The sequence below is a fragment of the Penicillium crustosum genome (assembly GCF_028827405.1).
Source record: "Penicillium crustosum strain IBT 35664 chromosome Unknown utg000003l_segment0_segment0, whole genome shotgun sequence".
Taxonomy (NCBI): domain Eukaryota; kingdom Fungi; phylum Ascomycota; class Eurotiomycetes; order Eurotiales; family Aspergillaceae; genus Penicillium; species Penicillium crustosum.
The window spans coordinates 2,972,598-2,990,956 of NW_026623124.1; the positions used below are offsets into that span (position 1 = coordinate 2,972,598).

At 48.9% G+C, this 18,359-nt stretch overlaps 10 protein-coding genes across 10 annotated transcripts; 5 read left to right on the plus strand and 5 right to left on the minus strand.

The window, feature by feature from the left end:
• Nucleotides 1-405: 405 nt before the first annotated feature.
• On the plus strand, nucleotides 406-1,448 carry N7487_008204 (Cytochrome c1 transmembrane anchor C-terminal; the record flags this gene model as incomplete). Its single annotated transcript, XM_056875934.1, has 4 exons — nucleotides 406-681; nucleotides 778-935; nucleotides 1,047-1,109; nucleotides 1,178-1,448. Coding segments are annotated over 4 exons (768 nt in total), but the record flags the coding sequence as incomplete, so codon positions are not given.
• A 95-nt stretch (nucleotides 1,449-1,543) lies between these two features.
• Nucleotides 1,544-1,901, plus strand: N7487_008205 (uncharacterized protein; the record flags this gene model as incomplete). The annotated part of the gene is made up of 2 exons (XM_056875935.1): nucleotides 1,544-1,574; nucleotides 1,633-1,901. 2 exons carry the CDS (start codon nucleotides 1,544-1,546, stop codon nucleotides 1,899-1,901), a joined length of 300 nt encoding a protein of 99 aa, XP_056728123.1.
• A 480-nt stretch (nucleotides 1,902-2,381) lies between these two features.
• N7487_008206 (uncharacterized protein) lies at nucleotides 2,382-3,641 on the minus strand (the record flags this gene model as incomplete). Its single annotated transcript, XM_056875936.1, has 1 exon — nucleotides 2,382-3,641. The coding sequence occupies one exon, from the start codon at nucleotides 3,639-3,641 to the stop codon at nucleotides 2,382-2,384; it is 1,260 nt and encodes a 419-aa protein (XP_056728124.1).
• Nucleotides 3,642-3,718: 77 nt separating this feature from the next.
• On the minus strand, nucleotides 3,719-3,898 carry N7487_008207 (uncharacterized protein; the record flags this gene model as incomplete). The annotated part of the gene is made up of 1 exon (XM_056875937.1): nucleotides 3,719-3,898. The coding sequence occupies one exon, from the start codon at nucleotides 3,896-3,898 to the stop codon at nucleotides 3,719-3,721; it is 180 nt and encodes a 59-aa protein (XP_056728125.1).
• Nucleotides 3,899-4,797: 899 nt separating this feature from the next.
• On the plus strand, nucleotides 4,798-6,970 carry N7487_008208 (uncharacterized protein; the record flags this gene model as incomplete). The annotated part of the gene is made up of 2 exons (XM_056875938.1): nucleotides 4,798-6,690; nucleotides 6,740-6,970. 2 exons carry the CDS (start codon nucleotides 4,798-4,800, stop codon nucleotides 6,968-6,970), a joined length of 2,124 nt encoding a protein of 707 aa, XP_056728126.1.
• A 383-nt stretch (nucleotides 6,971-7,353) lies between these two features.
• Nucleotides 7,354-8,635, plus strand: N7487_008209 (3-deoxy-7-phosphoheptulonate synthase; the record flags this gene model as incomplete). Its single annotated transcript, XM_056875939.1, has 5 exons — nucleotides 7,354-7,359; nucleotides 7,417-7,471; nucleotides 7,521-7,891; nucleotides 7,954-8,425; nucleotides 8,484-8,635. 5 exons carry the CDS (start codon nucleotides 7,354-7,356, stop codon nucleotides 8,633-8,635), a joined length of 1,056 nt encoding a protein of 351 aa, XP_056728127.1.
• A 460-nt stretch (nucleotides 8,636-9,095) lies between these two features.
• N7487_008210 (F-box protein) lies at nucleotides 9,096-10,742 on the minus strand (the record flags this gene model as incomplete). The annotated part of the gene is made up of 1 exon (XM_056875940.1): nucleotides 9,096-10,742. The coding sequence occupies one exon, from the start codon at nucleotides 10,740-10,742 to the stop codon at nucleotides 9,096-9,098; it is 1,647 nt and encodes a 548-aa protein (XP_056728128.1).
• Nucleotides 10,743-10,808: 66 nt separating this feature from the next.
• Nucleotides 10,809-10,988, plus strand: N7487_008211 (uncharacterized protein; the record flags this gene model as incomplete). The annotated part of the gene is made up of 1 exon (XM_056875941.1): nucleotides 10,809-10,988. The coding sequence occupies one exon, from the start codon at nucleotides 10,809-10,811 to the stop codon at nucleotides 10,986-10,988; it is 180 nt and encodes a 59-aa protein (XP_056728129.1).
• A 129-nt stretch (nucleotides 10,989-11,117) lies between these two features.
• Nucleotides 11,118-12,494, minus strand: N7487_008212 (uncharacterized protein; the record flags this gene model as incomplete). Its single annotated transcript, XM_056875942.1, has 1 exon — nucleotides 11,118-12,494. One exon carries the CDS (start codon nucleotides 12,492-12,494, stop codon nucleotides 11,118-11,120), a length of 1,377 nt encoding a protein of 458 aa, XP_056728130.1.
• Nucleotides 12,495-15,627: 3,133 nt separating this feature from the next.
• On the minus strand, nucleotides 15,628-18,310 carry N7487_008213 (putative DUF221 domain protein; the record flags this gene model as incomplete). The annotated part of the gene is made up of 4 exons (XM_056875943.1): nucleotides 15,628-16,622; nucleotides 16,686-17,850; nucleotides 17,917-18,081; nucleotides 18,143-18,310. The coding sequence occupies 4 exons, from the start codon at nucleotides 18,308-18,310 to the stop codon at nucleotides 15,628-15,630; spliced, it is 2,493 nt and encodes an 830-aa protein (XP_056728131.1).
• Between the last annotated feature and the right edge of the window lie 49 nt (nucleotides 18,311-18,359).

An 18,359-nucleotide genomic window follows, 5' to 3' on the forward strand; every position in this document is an offset into this window, starting at 1 on the left:
AATAGAAACTAATGTGGCTACATATGTATGTACATATAGCTATAGTAAATAGGTACTTAGCTATGTATGGATCTACAAAGAAAATCCTGAGATGCCCGGACTATTGAGGAAAATGGTATATATGATGAAAAATAGAGACTAGTGTAATATACATACACATATCTAGCTAGTAGGTAGCAAGCTGATCTGAAGATCCTCTAGCTATATTCGAATCGAACATTGGTGTTCCGGTGATGCGTGTTTTTTTCGGTGAATCCCGGGATACGCACAACCGGAAGAAAAAAATATACGACAACACAGGACCAGAAGAAGACAAAGAAGCTATAGACGGAATGTAATGATTTATTGTAATTAACTAGTTAATTTTATATAGATCAATCGATCGTAAGTCGGCAGAATTGTGATGTTCCGAGAGTCGGTTTTCTAGCGTGGCCGGGAGCCAATCAGAGCAAGGGGGTAATCATCAATGTCAAGTTTCTTCGACTTCGACCTCAACCTCCAGCACCTCTCTCCCTGTACCATCCCCCCTCCTCTCCCCACCCACCCCTCTCTCGCTTTGGCGATACAGCACCCATTCCCAATCAAATTCAATTGCTTGGGTTAAACTTCGTCATGCTGGGACGTTCCATTCTGCGCGCGTCCAACCGGGCCATCGCCCGCCAGTCCCTCGGGAAGTCCACGGTACGCCCTTACCCCATTGACCTTCACGGAAGAGGACAATCAATTCTTTGAATGTCCATTGGATTATAGAAGGGTTCTGTTGCTAATCTTCAACAGCGTGCCTCTTCCACCGCCGCCGGCGCCGAGGCCGCCAACTCCCCCTTCTACCTCACACTCACTGCTGCGCTTGCAACTGCCGCCGCCGCCGGTTCCACCGCATGGTACTACCACCTCTATGGTCAAGAGGCCTTCGCCATGACACCTGCTGAGGAGGGGTGAGTGAAATTGCCCAGGGGGATCGCCATACTTGTTGGCTTCGCCGCAGCCGAGCATTGTGCGACCCATGTTGAGAACAATGGTGGAAGCTAACATGTGATTTTATCTAGACTCCACGCTACTGCGTACCCTTGGGTGCACGAGCGCTTCAACAAGACCTTCGATCACGCCGCGTGAGTGCTCTCTCCCCAAAGTCATATTTTTGCTCTCGCCAGCATGCATTGTACTGACCCCGTCCAAGTCTCCGCCGTGGTTTCCAGGTCTACCGTGAGGTTTGCGCCTCCTGCCACTCCCTCACTCGTGTCCCATGGCGCTCAATGGTCGGTACCATGCACACCGTCGACGAGATGAAGGCCTTCGCCGAGGAGCATGAGTACGACACCGAGCCCAACAGCGAGGGCAACATCGAGAAGCGCCCCGGCAAGCTCTCCGATTACATTCCCGCCCCCTACCCCAACGAGGAGGCTGCCCGTGCCGCCAACGGTGGTGCTCTTCCCCCGATCTCAGCTTGATCACCAAGGGCCGTCACGGTGGCTGCAACTACATCTTCAGTCTGCTCACCGGTTACCCCGATGAGCCTCCCGCTGGTGCTGCCGTCGCCGAGGGCATGAACTTCAACCCTTACTTCCCCGGTACCGGTACGTGACGATAATTCCATAAAGTTGTTTCTTTTTAGCGTTTCTGACTCAGTGATAGGTATTGCCATGGGCCGTGTCCTGTTCGACGGTGTTGTCGAGTACGAGGACGGTACCCCCGCCACCACCTCCCAGATGGCCAAGGATGTCGTCGAGTTCCTCAACTGGTCCGCCGAGCCCGAGATGGACGAGCGCAAGAAGATGGGTGTCAAGTCCGTTGCCCTCCTGACCGGTCTCTTCGCCATCTCCGTCTGGGTCAAGCGCTACAAGTGGGCCCCTCTCAAGACCCGCAAGATCGTGTACAGCCCCCCGATCGGCCCCCGCCGTTAAATTTGCAGCAAGGCCTTTTTTGAGTGGGAAAATGTGAGAGGCTGAAAGAGGCCGGTACGACTTGGGGAACCTATACCACATCCCCGGTTTTGATGCGGGTGCTTCAAAGAGGCCTCTCTGTCTCGTCATTTTTTGTGTCTATCTATTGGTCGCTGTGTCTGTGTTTTGTTAGAACGCTCCCCGAACACCTGTATCTGTATCCTAGATATATTCTTTTTTTCATTTCCTTTCGAAAACTGTGTGCTTCGAGGAGTCATCTGAATTTAATTTCCTTTGTGATTATGACAGATGAGACCATTAAATCCAAGTCTCTAGAGTTGCAGTTTATGTCTGGATGTGCATGTCTATATCATAGGAATATGATATGGTATGTTCTGTGACTTGGCAACGAGATGAGTGGCATACAATGATCATTTTCTAATTGTATATGCAAGAATCTACACCACTATAAAATCCATCAAAAAAGGCCCAGATGCAACTTCAGGCCCGGGTATCATCTAGAGTCCGCTCGCCATCCCCAAAGACAGGAGCAAAGAAATAGTCATAGCTCTTCCACATCCCCGAAAACGCGGTATTGGCCAGAGCCACTAGCCACGGTGGAATACGACCATCAGGACCTGCGAATATCCTGGACAATCCCAAAGTCAAAATCAACCAAGGTGCCCACACAGCTAGGAAGGCCACTTTCCCGATCTTCTGGCGCGTAGTTGTAATATGATATGTTTTGATCTGCGCAAGATATTCTTGATATGAAACAGGCAGATCATGCTCCGCAGCACCAGTCTTGATCAACCCCAGGTAGCGGGCAGAGGGTTGAGCGTAGTTAGGATCCGGCCGAAAATGCAAGCAGACGGTATACCACCACGACACCTTTGAACTACTGGGTAGCAGCGCGACATCGCCTTTCTGGGATAGCGATTTAACGCGAGCATTGTCCGCAGCTGGTGAGAGCAGGGTGCGTGCCTTGAAAGCTGGCGTGGTTGGGTAATCCGGGACGGGGTCGGATGGGTTGTAGGATTGAGAGAAGGGATGACAGTCGATGACACAGTCGCGGTATCCACGACCACCGCCTTCTGTCGCGATAATCTTCGCGTAGTCGGCTAATGTGACTTCATAGACGACTCCGACTAGAGGTTTGTGCCATTGACGCTTGTCACAATCCGAGACTACCTCCACCTGCTGTATCCGACCTATGAGCGCAGCCTTCTCTGACAGATACTCACTGTCCGACACATCTATCTCGTCATCTTGGAGTTCGGTCTCGTCGTATTCCGGCGGAGAAATATCTCTGTATTGTGTGCCTGCGAAACAGGGCTCTGCATACGGTACTCCCGGAAGATCGAAGGTGAGACGGAGTTCGGGGACAAGCACACAGATCTGCGAGAGTGGTTTGATGCCGCGCACTCCACGGAAAGTCTTGGAAGCTAGGTTTGACCCGTACGCGAGGTAGAGAACCGTTTCATCCTTAGTGGAGGTTTCCGACACACCAATCCCGTGTTCCTGCTGCGTGGAGATCTGCTCAGGAAGAGTCTCGTCTTGATCGAGGGAAGCGGCGGCATATGAGGCTCGACGACGTTTAACATTTGTTTTGGGAATAGGGGCGTTGTCGAGTTCGACATTCGGAGGCTTAACAAGGAAAGCAGGGAGGAGACTTCGAAGCCGGTCTAAAGTCTGGGTCGCATTGAACCGACATCGAGAAGCTGGCAGCTCTTCGTCGGCTTGTGGCGCTTGTTGTGTCATTGTGCAGACCTATAACGCAATATTGGGCGTATGAACGTGAGACCGGCAACTTACCGGGATAATTAGGTGTAGGTTAATTACTTATTATAAGGTCTCAGCCGCATCCCTGGATGAATTGATGCCTTGTCGGCGAACCAGATCGAATGCTGGAGATTATTAATCGTGGACGGATCGCGGAGCTTGCACGGGCCGATCGGATCTTCGATTGAAGAAGAATTCTGGTCATTCTGGTCATTCTGGTCATTCTGGTCCTTCATTCCGAGGGTTAGTAGAAAAAGAAGGTAAGGATGGCAGTTGGATTGGATCTCTGAAGAGTATGGGGAAGAATATGGGGAAGCAGGTGTTTTTCATTATGGTCTCAATTAAGTGACAAGCACGCAAGTCGAGATAAAAATAGAACACTTTGCTTCCCCAGAATCGACTAGCTTTATCAATCTCGGCAATTTTCGATCTATGAAAGGGCAAATAGACTAACAATAATATACATTCTTCAAGAATATAGCTATGTAGTATGAATATAATCATACTCAGGCAACTGTAAGAGGGTCGATAGAGATCAACTAAAATAAGATCATATCTGCAAATCAACATTTGAACATGTACTATCTATATCCATTTGATTATCCATGGATATGTAAAATAGTAGGACATTTGAAGTTATAGCTGAGGTATCATGTGATCCACGTCGTGTGTCCACGGGTCCACGGGTTGGAGCTGGGCTTAGTTCAGCACCCTCATCAACTGGGTCTGTAGGGCTGCCTTTCTTTCACATCCTATCTCCATGTTCTGATTCCGAGTGTATAATGATAGCAACCATGAAGCCATCTCGGGGCTCATCTGCACCAATTAATCCAGGCACTGGGGGCAAGGCGACTGTGAAAGATCCAGCGACTTCAGAATACGGCCTCACAAGCTTAGGTCGCCAAAAGCTAAAAGCCCCTCCCCCCAGCCTTCAGGATCGAAGCTTGTTCGATTGAAGCTCACAAAACCAAGGCCGCCCAAATCCAAACCCCAAGAAGTGGACTGGGATGAAGATCTTCGTCCTACACCTAATGAGACAGTTGAGAATAAAGGGACCCATGGAGGAACCTCCGTTGTCGATACGGACCCGAACCGACCGAAGACAGTTGACAGAAAGAAAGGAAGCAAGCGAGAAATGCCACCAAAGTCCCAGACAACCTCGGCTAAGCGCAGGAAATCGAACACGAGGAAGAGCACTACTACCAAAGAGGGCAGCACCAAAGGGCCACAATTGCCATTGATAACACTTGCTGCAAGTGTTTTGCCGACTGCAGCGCCTCTGGGTAATAGCGGGCCTTCTGACATGGGTCCTTTGGGCGGGAAAAGCAGAGATTATGCCACGAAGCGCAATGGAAAGGTGCCCAAACCCCCACACCAACCTTCGCCGCCGAAAGATGGCCACAACAAGCATGGAAATAATAGCAAGGGGAGTGTGATCGTCGAGATAAGAAGCTGCACATCGGTGACAACTGATTCATCCTCGGATTTCGAAGATTATGGCAAAGGGCCCCCTCGTACTTCCAAAGTTAGCATCCTAGAGCATCGGGAACAGTCCAACAGAGAAGCAAATAAAGGTAAATCAGTTCATGTGGAGCCTGAGCTATCTTCAAGTTCCGACATCGATCTCAAAGGACCGTCTCGCACGATCGAATCAAAGGTCACCATCCTGGAGTCAAGGGCGCTTCCAAAGGGACAAAGCAACCAAACCGAGGCGGTTCATGAAAAGAGTCGTCGTAAACACCGTGGTAGAGCAGAGAGTGTTGGCAACAAGCTGATGATTGCGCTCCATGGAGCAGAGCCTTCTCAGGATGAACCAGTCAATGATCCAACCGCACCTGTCATCATCTCATCTGATCCAGTGCAACCAGAGGAATTCCCCCCAAAGCAGCAGTCCGATAAAATGCCGCCCGAAACAAGGTTTCCACTCCCAGCGATTGAAAGCGTACCGGACAGAACAATTCCAGTTGGAATGCACCAAAACCAAACCGAGCCTAAGACTGTCAATCCAGCCTTGATTACAAAAATCCTTCCGCCCAAAGAAGGGCAGATGCAACAGGTAGATGACGCAGACTTCTGGAAGCTGCTGGGAGATGACAGGTTGTCAACTACAGCGAGCTCTTCAGAATTTGAATCCGGCAGAGGCTTGATAGGGGCCGGCCCTTCAATCCTTGATTACCACATGGAAATGGAACATATCCCCGGATTTGCAACCTTGCAACCCATGAGATCCGAACCAACCAGCTCTTCATACACCACAAACCTCTGCGAAAGCCAGGCGGATAGCTCGTCGGAGCCGTTAAATGGAGGAAAATCTGACGATCTCACAGCAGGACAAATCGAGGGACATGGGTCTAGCCATACCCCGGAGTCTCAAAAGCCCCTTCTTACTAATGAATCCCCAATGGAACTGCATTCTTTGTCTCCCGAGCCCCCAAAATCAGTTCTAAAGACCAGCATTGTCGACAGCAACGGTAGTCCTCGACTCATGCCTCAGTCAGCCAATAGCATGGTTGTGCCTCAGCTTGGCCTAGATGGCGAAAAGGGCCATGAAGAGACAACCAGTATCACCGAAACTAGCCTAAGTGAATACGATCGAGACTCATGCAGTCTTTCCACAGAGAGTAAATATGAAGGGGTCATGTGGACCAAGTTCCAGAGAGACATGTTCCTGGAATATGGGATCCAAACGGAGAAACTGGAGAGATCTCACCCATGGCCGCCGCCAAAAAAGCATCAGCCATCATTTTCTCAGGAGGATACTGCTGATGGAGCCAAATCCGAGAAAGCATCGACAGTTGGACGACGTTCTTCACAGAGAACGCTCGACGAGAGAGCATTAGGTGATGCTTCATCAAAGAATCATAGATACCTTGATCAATCATTCCGAACGGATATATCAGCATCAACACAGCCAACTGCCATGTCGCACCAAGCATCTACGGTGGGCGGCCATGACGATATGGAATGGATATCAACTTTGCAAGGGGCGCAGAAGGACGCACACCACCTGCTTCAACAAACCAATTCGGTTAGTCGAAACTCCTTATGCGAATAGAATCTTGTTAACTGGGATTTAGCACTTGACCACTCAGCTGGCGGCGGAAAAGGCCACCATCAGCCGAGTCCTGGAGATCTATCGAGAGGGGTGTAGTCGGATCATTGACGACCTATTCCAGGCGCAAGAAGCGCGAATGCAGCTATACCGGCAGCAAATGCAATCCTTTAGGGAACAACATGCAGATATATGCCAAGACCTGGTTCGTGGACTGCAGGAGCTTGATCGTCAAGTGCAAAAAGGACCAATCTGAAAGATGTGTGGGTAGAGGGGTGAAATCACAGGTTACATATATTATCTCGAGGGTGACACAAGGCTGGGCAGTATTGCATGCAAGCAATCAGATTCTTATACCAATATCATATGATATCAATATATTTAAGTCCACATCCACAAATTTTTTTTATAAATGGGACCGCCGTGATTGGAACTCCAGCGCCGGGTTAGATTCACCGAGGATCACGTGGAAATCCTTTATACTCTGAAGAGCCTTTGACTCATTCACCAGCTGTTTTCTTTTATTTTCTTATTTTTAAATAAATTGTTATCCTCCTGTTCACTGCAATTACCTCGATTTCCCCCAATTGCTCCCTAAAACCTCCCATTCCCATCTTTACCCCCCCTACCCCTCCTCCGATGTCGGTGAGTCAAGCCCCTCCATTGATTTTGAATTTCACACTGACGTCGCCAATTCCACAGTTCTTCATTGATAACCCTAATGTGGGCAACCACAGCCATTTGGAAGACTCTCGCAGTAAGTGCGGCTGTTATTTTTACTCTGAATTGGTCTCTAACAGCTATAGTTCTCGGCTACAACCCTCTCACTCCTCCCAATCTCCTCCAGCATGAGATCGCATTGACCGAAAAGTCACGACAGACCGTCCTCGATGGACGTAATGAAGCCGTCGAGATCGTCCATGGCACAGATACCAAGCGTCAGCGTCTGATGGTCGTCATCGGACCATGCTCCATCCACGACCCAGAAATGGCCCTCGAATACTGTGATCGTCTACTGAAGATGAAGGAGAAGTACGCCGATGAGCTTCTGATTGTCATGCGCTCGTACCTCGAGAAGCCCCGCACAACAGTCGGCTGGAAGGGCCTGATCAACGACCCGGATATCGACAACAGCTTCCAGATCAACAAGGGTCTCCGCGTATCGCGCCAGCTCTTCGTCGACTTGACCAACAAGGGCATGCCCATCGCCAGCGAGATGCTCGACACAATCTCCCCCAGTTCTTGGCTGATTGTCTGTCCGTCGGTGCTGTTGGTGCGCGTACCACCGAGTCCCAGGTCCACCGTGAGCTTTCTTCCGGTCTGTCCTTCCCCGTCGGATTCAAGAACGGTACCGATGGCTCGCTCGATGTCGCTGTTGATGCTATTGGCTCTGTCAAGCACCCCCACCACTTCCTGTCCGTCACAAAGCCTGGTGTTGTCTCTATTGTCGGAACCGTCGGTAACCCTGATTGCTTCGTTATCCTTCGTGGAGGAAAGAAGGGCCCCAACTACGATGCTGCTAGCATCGCCGATGCTAAGTCTAAGCTCAGTGCTAAGGGCATGCGTCCCCGTCTTATGGTTGACTGCAGCCACGGTAACTCTGAGAAGAACCACAAGAACCAGCCTAAGGTCGCTGCTGTGCTTGCTGAGCAGATTGCTGCCGGTGAGGATGCTATTATGGGTGTTATGATTGAGAGCAACATCAATGAGGGTGAGTCTTTTAAAGATTTTGCTATATATAGGATGTTGTTTATACTGACCTACGCTAGGCAACCAGAAGGTCCCCGCAGAGGGCAAGGCTGGTCTGAAGTACGGTGTCAGTATCACAGATGCTTGCATCAACTGGGAGGATACCGAGTCAGTATTGGAGACTTTGGCTCAAAGTGTTCGCGCTCGTCGCGAGAAATCGGAAACAAAATAAGCTGTTTTGAAATATTCAAGTTAAATTATGACGGGTCATTTTTTAAGCGTGTCAAAATGGATAAAAAGTTCAATGATTTTACTTCTTTCGGCCTTGAAGCTAGCTCAACACGGTCCACCTTAGGGCAATTTGCTGCTACGGCTTCCTTTTTTTTTTGTTTGTTTGCTTCTTTTGGCAATATACAGCGAAGTTCCACTTATAATGTTGTACGTATTTTCAATTTATAGTGGAGATATGGGGCCGAAATTAGCCCTATGCCGTCATCAGGGTCCACGGCCACGCACCTCGTTGAAGCCGACCTCGGAATTTGGCCTAATATGCTTATACAAAGTACATCTTGGCTGGAAGATCTCTAGGGAAAATAAATAGAGGAGATGGATCAAATTCGCTATGGAGATATCTTGGAACAATGGAATTACATGCTGGGCATCAGTTGGATATGCGTCGCGTTGGTATTAGTTCAATTCGCATAGGAGTTCACATCAAAATACACACCAGTTGGCGACCTAGATAGTGTGGGTGGCATTGTTCTTGAATATCGAGGCATGCTTGCGGGGAGCTCATCGATCCCAACGAATGGCCAAGGGAATTTGTAAACGACGTTGTTTACTGAGGTCACACTCCTTAACATGAACCCAGGTGTGCAGTCGCCATATCGGCAAAGAAGATTGTACCTTTTCCTGAGACATAATAATTTCATTTTTTCCCGCTTAATCAAGTGGGCGTACCCCAACTCCCCGGGGAAGCCCATGGCATCGAGTTCCTGCTCATCATACTCACTCTTTCCTTGGTAGGAGAAAGTTCTAAGAGAAGGATGGGAGCCACGTTGTTTGTGTACCATGAATGCCTCTAATACTTGGAGGGTTTCCAGTTCGAAGAAAATCGGGTGTGGGTGTGGGGTTGCAAAGAGATCAGGCCTTATGTGAAGGGCTTGGAGGGTGAATGGCAGTACATCTTGAAGCTCGTAGGGCGTTGTACCCCAACCGATGAGAAATTTGAGTGGTAAAGATGCCGTTTTCAGCTTGGGGAACCTCTTCAGGATGCCACGAAATGGCTCGCCAGCTTCGTCCGCCATACGTAGACGGAAGGTTTCTACACAGCATGAGGGAAGCTCCAAACTGATAGAGAGGTGTTCGATTGCTTGACCCGAAGTTTCCAAGGAACGAAGGAGGGCTTGAGGGTCCCTGAGAAACTCGGCTGTTGCCCGGCATCTGTAGGTCATGCCCACATGCAAGGACTCTAGATATGGCACTTGAGACACCAGTGCGGCGATGCCTTCAGGCAAAACACGTGTCTTGGCAATAACAAGACTGCGCAGGTTTGACAAATTCAAAGACATTTTCGGCATGTGCCCAGGGAAGACACAAATTCCCTCCACACCATAGAGCCAAAACTCGAGAACCTTCAAGGAAGGAAGGTGGAAACAGGGGACAAATTGACGGGCTCTGCCAATTTTGATCGGCTCACCGTCCCGGGGCCTTTTGAGAGGAAGATTGCTTCCATAGTCGGCCATTTCTAATTTTGAGAAACGACTTAATATGCCAGGGGGTGCGTTGCCAAAGAGAGAATGATGTAACATCTCCCCGGGAAATCCCCCTTCAAGCACGAATGAGTAGTCCAGACGAAGGCTGCAAAGGTTGTGAAGTTGTGAGATCAGCACTGTGGCATAGACGTAGGCATCTCCATCAAACAGCCGTGTGATCCATTTCGTATCGAATTTTGCCTCGAATTTCGCGTCTCGAACAACCTTCCGGGCCCATCTCAAAGTGGGCCTAAACTGTAGCATCATCTTGCCCCAGTCAACTTCTCCTTTGGGGATGCAAATCTCTGTCCCCTCGTCTGATTCCACATCCCACCACACCAAACTGACATGGCGGATGTAGGAAGCCAACTTTGGTCGCATGGAGATGATCCGGAGAAGGAGCAGGATTCTGTGGATCGGAGGATTCTTCCAATCCCAGTGGATTGATCGATACAAGAAAGGCTCAGCTGAAACGCGGATGTTGCGAGAAACTTGTGACAGGTTATTCAAATCCTGTAGTGGTAGACGCTCTAGTATCTCTAGCCAGCAGTCGTGAGGGAGGCTGGCGAGGGGAGTTGAATCCATTGTAAATGGCGAATTTTGTAAAAGAAGGCTAGATGAAAGTGATAAGCATAATTATTGACATAAGCCATGGATATCATCTTACTATCAATGGAAGCAAAGTCTCGCAAGAGGGACTCTGAAAGGAGAAAAACAGTGAAAGGCGAGAAGTGGGAAGGAGTAGATGAAGCCGAGGAAAAGACAGAGACAGACAGAATGGAAAAGAGTGAGGAGAGAATGAAGGGAAGAGAGATGAAGGATGAAGGATGAAAGGAGAAGAAGAGAGGAGAGGAGAGGAGAAGAAGAGGCAAGAGGAAGGAAGCCAACATCAGCTAAAAGGAGAACACCTGCACATCTGAACCTCTGAAAATCTGATAATAGTATATTCACATGATATATTTAATACAAGGGAATCTTAAAATCTATAATGCAAGCTGCAAAAGACGAACGTCGAACAGATGGATGCTGATGTATACCATGAACCCCAGCAGCACAAGGCTTGACATCCACTCCAGCCGAATAGCGACCAGCACCATATCGACCCGCAAACCCAGTCTTCACCTCCTCGAACTTCCGTTTCCTCGAAACCCTCAGGCCACTCAGACCAGTCTTCTGAACGATACCAAGATCTTCCAGTCCCCCGTCCGAACCAACACTAAGAGACCGAGTGGGAACATCAACAGTATCAACATCCAAAACCGTGGCTTTACCATCCTCCCCAAAAGCCCAAACTCTAACTCCACCCTGGGAAGACTGCAAAGCAAGCTCCACAGTTCCCTTAACAGACCCGATCTCCTTGCCATAGATCTTAAATGGCCACATCATAGCCGTAGGACGGTAGGAGACAGACAAAAGGAACTCCCAGTCCCCATTCTGGTTCTGCACCAAACTCTCACGCCGCTTGTGGGACCGCTCCGCGTCAACGTACCAGTCAAGCGCGTGATCGCTAGCACCCATTATCCCATCGGCTTGATGTTCACGCTCTTTACGGATCACGTTAAATACGTCCAAGGGGATGGAGTATAGCACGAGGCGGTCACCATAGGCTGCAACAACACGGAGACCCCAGCGCAGGTCAGAGCCCGCGGCGAAGGTTGTTGGGATTGGGAGGTCTGCTGGAGGTGGGGTTGTGTTTGAGGGAGATGGGGATGGGGGCGGTGTCTTGGTCTGTCCGTCTTGGGTATTTGAGAAAGGTGGTGGAACACAGACGAATGCGCGGGTTAGGTTTGTTGTCCCGCCGATTGGAGCGTCGGTGCCAATGCATAGTAGGTTTGTGCGTGGCTCGATGAACATGATGTGGAAACCGTCGTTGATGGGGACGGCACGATAGTGGTGGCAGTGTGTTGCGCGGACGAAGCTACGGGATGGGGCGTGGGGAATGCGGCGGCGATTGAAGGATTGAATATCTGCGAGGAAATGGAATTGGTTGTTTTTTGGGTCGAGTTTGGGAGATGATGTTGAAGAGGATGAAGATGAAGGGGAGGGTGAAGGGGGGCATTTGCATTCGTGCAAGCCCGGTCCGGCTAATGAGGAGATGAGACGTAGCTCGCTGGGTGTTTCTGAGCTACTTGGGAGGAAATGAAGGATTTCAGAGGGTTGAGGGAGGGTGAAGTGTTTGCGTTGTTCATTGCGTTTTGTTTCGTTCACGCTGTGGATTTCGATGCCCGCGGCGCAGCCGAAGGCGACGATTGGCCGGCCAGGGCAGAGAGCAACTGTCCGTGGTGGGTTGTCCACTGTGCAGATATTGTAGAAGAAGTGGCGGGATGAGGTGGCCATTTTGCTATTGGAGTGAGACCCCTTGGTAGCTGAATCTTTGGCCCAAGCCATATCCAAGTTGCAGATCATGCCGACACGGTTGCAAAGCAATGCAGCGATAGAGAATTGGGGCTTGCTGGTATCTATGGTGGCTGAAAGAACATCGAACGGGCATGAGATGCGCGAGACTAGAACCAAGTTATCATCGCTGAAGTTTGTTGCAGATGTTGTCGTAGACTTTCGACCTGAAAGACAATAAATATAGATCATGCAGCCTGTCGTCACGAGCAGATATTTGCTGCAACTGCTAATGCTGAAAGTTGACCCCCAGGCCCTTTGCCTTCGGTCATCTGCAAAACAGGCTGAAATCGAGTGCGGCGAGATGTTCTTTTTGTAGAATCAGTCAGACTTGAAAAGTCTACCACCGCGGTAGTCAAAAAGCCCGACTTCTCGACATTCAACTTTCGCCCCGAAAGGAGACATTCTGTCGAAAAGCGGCGGCTCATTCTCCAGACCTCGCTCTCATCTAACCGGGAGATGCGTGGCGTTTGGCGGTCTTGCAACCATGCGTCCCACCACCCTGCTCTTTTAAGCATTTTCTCAAGTAGCCTGTGGTTTAGGCTAGTCCGCATCCACTGTGAACATGTTCGCCGGGCGTTGTCGAAGTCCCGTGGTGTCAGCATGGAGAAAATCTCCAGTAAGATCTCTGCTGGTGCAATATTTGCAGCGGGAGGGGACGATTTGCTCGTCGAATTGAATTCTGAGAGTTGTCGACTCTGTGAAATGTACCTTGTCGCAGACTTATTCAAAATCGAGGGTATTGGCCTCGTTGACCTTCGTTTGGTGTGCGTGATGGAGGCATTCGTGGACATCTGATGGGCCCAGTCTTGACTAGCAGACCGCAGCGCAGGCATGTTGATACACCTTTCCAGCAAAGCGAATGATCCAATATTCACCACTGGATCTCAGTCTCTTGTTCAATTCCAGAACATTGCTTGGAAATCAGATATTGAAATTGTATCAATGTGAATTTGACGGCAATTATCTGATTGGCGTCCAGAACAGAAATGCCTTCAACGGTTGAGATAAAACAGGTAGCAAGATCCAAGATCGCAATTGAGTCACACAAAGACCCGTGGAAAAGAGATCTCTCTAGACAATTAAGCCTATACAGCACTGAGTGTCCAGCTGCGGATGAATCGTCTAGAACACTAGTAAGCCCGCTGATCTGCAATCTCTCGAACCCAAACTTCCAGTAATTATTAATTCAAAAGAAGAAAGTCCACTCACTTTTAAGAAAAGTCTATACACAATTCACGATAATAAAGTTTGAATGAAGTACGTGCTAAGTGTAAGGTTGTATTGGCCTCACGTCTGAAAGCGGTGCAGCGACGGGAATTTGAATTGACAAAATGAAACCCGAGAGATTCGAGGGCGAGGCAAGGGCTGACTTGTTTAATTAAATACTGCACCTCACCATTTCCAGAGGCGATAACTAGATTAACTAGGTTTGCCGTTTGGTTAATTTTCAATTACAATTTACCGTTCTGACGTCGACATTTTAACAAAGTAGACCGGAGTTTAGGGCACCTGAGATGTACCTCGCGGAAATCCGACAAAAAGTGGATCACGTCAAGAGACATGTAAGAAACGTACATACCTATTTAGGTAGGTGATTAATACTAGTACAATTACAATCATGTAGTCATGCATTAAATGCAGCTACTGCCATTCCATATTATTGGAATGGACATTGGGGCTGGAGGCAACGGGGGTGGTTTAGGGTTTGAGGATCCATGGGCCTAACTACCAAGCTTAACTTTATGCATCGACTGTATTTGCTTTCCTTCCATGGTTCAATTCAATAATCCACTTACTAAGACACCGTAGCAGCCCTAGATCCCGGTTACAATTCAAGAAAAACACCCCTCAATGTTCAAAAGGAACCAAGAACCCACTATCAATCTGCAACACTGACATTCCAGAGGATCTCGGGGGAAGAGAATTAAGGAATGCGCCCCGGATGCAGCGCATGGCTTGGCACCGATCGAACCTCACCGCTTACATGCATATGTCTCTCTAATCGTGTGATGATGATCACAACAATAAGATAATACTAAGATCCCTGAACAATCAGTATTTAGTTCAGCATATCCCACATTCCTCAACGTCCAAGGATAGTTTGTTTTGTCTCTGTTCTTTTTTTTTACTGTTTCATCTCCTCACCGCAAGAGAGACAACTGTGTCATCCCCCGCTGCTCAGGAATGCGCCCCGACCATGTGGACCCCAGGGATTCCAGAAGACGGTGATTCCGTAGGTGTTCGAGGTATGTCCGCACCGGAGGTTAGATCGATCCGAATGGCAACTTTCAATCGGATGCAAAGAAGGGTTATTGGACAGATGATGTGTTGTTTTCAAATCGATGTCTATATATCACAATTGTGGTGTGGCCCCTAGCAGAATAATGTCTCAGGCCGCCTCATTGAAGTCAATCCTTCAAACACACTTTTTTCTTTGGAAATTGTAACGAATTACATACATTCAAATACTTTTGCTTCCGCTGGAGAGAAAACATCAAAGTTCAGTCCTCTCACCCGCTCTTTCTTTGGTTAGACCATGTATTGACTTTGTACTCAGACACTGCCACGTTTCCCGCGGGCTTATTTTGGAACTCAGGAATGCGAGAAAAGAGTAAACCTTAGCGAACCCGATTTGGATCTTTACCGAGGAATCCTAGATACGAAATGTGCCGCAGTTGGAGCCTGGATTGTGTTCAAAAGGCAGCCGCTCACGCCTGACGGGTAGAAAGCGACAAAAATTCAGGGATCACCAGTATTATACAGAATCTATATTTTACTTTGACATAAACACTGAAACACATAAATGAAAAGATTGGAAAATCAAATAACAAAGATCAATTACTGCGCGGGAGGGGAATAGCCAGGGGCAAACGAGGCGAGCCCGACAAAAGGAAAGCAAATATGCCACACAAGGATATCATAACCATGAAGACATATCAGAACAAGATAGTGAAATGCGAAGGTATCAAGATCGTAAAACATGATGGGTCGAAGACATGTAAAAAAAAAAGAGTGTATTAACAAAAGGCACAAGGGTAGATCATGCGAACCCGAATCTGCACAACGTACGGGATCAAACGTTCGGTGTCTGATGAGCTTCGAAAGCGGAAGCACCGTTTACATTGCCTCGAGTAGGGTGGCGACCAGGAAGCCAGGCAGCATGCAGCGGGATAATCAAGCTCGGGTTGACGTACTTCTTCAGCCGCAATTCAAGGTCCTGTCCACCAATACGTATCGGAAGGCTATCGCGATCCAGGCCTGATGGCGGTGAGAGGGTTGACGAAGACGACGGAGAGATATCGCCACCACCCGGCTGGTCCCGGTTAATACTCTTGAGGGCAATAAATTTCATCAAGGGCTCGTATGTACGCCCAAACCAGTACGAAAACCAGACGGTGAAGCCTAGAAGTGGCACCAGGAGTAGCGACCGGGTGATGGCTCGGCGCAGAGCCAGAACGCCAATCATGGCCAGCTGGTGAACCAACAACCCCACGAATACGCGGTTGCAAATCATTGGCCATGCGCGACCCGTGGAATGTTGCTGGTGATCCATAGCATACAGCAGTTGGTATTTGTAGATAAATTTGCCGATTGTGAAGTAGATCAGGCCGAATAGGCAGATAAGCCACGAGCTCGGGAACACACTGTAAACCACGCAGATAACCAATATCAAGATGGTTTGCGGGATGGAGAAACCGTAGCTAAACTTGGGAGGAGTTGACAGCTCCGCATATTCCCGTGGTGTGCGGGCCGACAGGAAGTGAAAGGGGTACAGTGCGACACTTCCAAATTCGAGCAGTCGGAAGGGGAAAAGGCCCAAACCCTGAAGAATCAACAGGTTGATGTAGAACGGAGCCAGGCCTTCGAGGGAATTGGCCAGTGCGAGGGCAATTGTCGTAGAATCCTTGAATGCATCCCGAAGACTTTCCCAAAATCCATAGAAACTACTTGCTGTTCCAAAAACAGTGAACAAAAGGAACAGATTGAAGAACGAGAAGAAGAAGTTCTTGGAAATAACGGACAGCTCAACATCACCGCGTGACACCATTCCTTGGTTGTTCGAGAGCCCTGCAAAGATGATCAGTAAGGTGAACGACTACATGAAGGGTAATGTTGAATGGGAAAACTTACACTCATAGAGATAAGGGACAGCTACCGTCAACAGCGAGAATGCGAGGGTAGGCAATCCTGTTTGAACCAACGACTTGATGATCGGGTGCTCCTGGAGGAACTCGGCCAGCTGGGGGACAATCGTCTCAAGAGTCTTCAACTCCAACAATGAGGCAATAGGAACCAAGAGCACAGACCAAAACACGGTGAGGAATGCAATGACAAAGGTGATGGACCATGACTGAATCATTCGTCGAGTACGAGACAAGTAAGTGTTTTTCCAAATAACATCTGCCGGCGCCGGCGCAAGTCGAGCGAACATTTGCATTGGGTGCGGATCGAGGATCGCCTGAACAAGCATTTGAGATGCGGCGATTGACTCCATCGTGACAAATGCGATCTCGGTAGAAAGGTATTCTTTCTCTCGGGCGTTTTGAATATGTTCATCAATCTTCCGTAGCTTTTCCTCGTAGTAATCGATTGCATCGATCATCCGGAAACGAAGCTTGAATGGACCGTACCAGATACGAACCTTGGGTCTTTCATTCGAATAACCCGAGACATCCTCGTTCTCATGTCCGGACAAGAGCCTGGACCGTTCATTGTCTGCATCATGGGGTTGTTGTTCGGTCAGCGGCAACGTATTTCCATCGCTCTTTGGGCGTTTGTATCCCATATGTTTTGTCCATGCTCTCTCAAGTTCACGGATGACCTTCATTCTCTCATCGATCAATTCGTCTAGCTCGCGCCACTGTCGGCACACCGTGATACTCTCAACATTGCCGACTCGCAGGCCTTCCACAAATTCTTTGATCTTATCTTCGGTCCCCAAGTCGTGTGGGACCCCGGACAAGCGAATGGTGCGATCAGTGGTGCTGGTCTGATTCCCGAGATAAGTTTGCCGAGTGCGGATGATTACCTTTGTCTCGTCAAGAAGCATGTAGATGGCCAATCCACTGAAGACATATGCGAACAAAACATAAATCCACAGGTATGCAGGGTCTGTAACTGGCTTTTCCTTATCATTTCCACCAGTTGAACTCATGGTCTTATTGTCAGGGACGTTATCCCAGCCAGGAACTCCATATTGGCCGGTGTATTTGTAGTGCATAGGGAGGATGATCGCAACAGCGAAGATAAAGACAGCTAAGAGAAATCGGATCGCAAACTTGAAGAAAGACAAGAACTACCCCAAACCCCTAGTTAGCAATGGTCCATTGCCTGGTAGAGAAGTCGAAGCATTCAAACATACCACATAAGCATCTAGGCCCGCAGACTGCAGCACTTCCTCTTCTGTAATCTGATGGAGAACAGGAATCCAACCGAAAAGGGTGTCCGGAAGTTCAGGTAACCGCGAAGCAGCATTTCTTTGTCGTCGTCGCGCGGCATACAACTCGGTCCATTTTGGTCGCAAGATCTAGAAATGAAACTATCAGCGATGAACAAGACCCACACCTCATAGTGACAGAAACACATACACAGAATGTTAAAAAGGCGCTGAGACCCAGCGCGGAGCTAATCACAAATTGCGTGTACAGGTCGCGCTGTTCTTTTAACTGATCTTCCCACCGCCTCTTGCTTCCGTCATCGGGTTTATCGGCAAGCAAGGTCAACACAGCGGAGGCTGCTGATGCCGTAAGAGACATGGCTCTGTTTTATAAGGGGTCTCCGCACTCCGGCTTTCCGTGGTGGCTT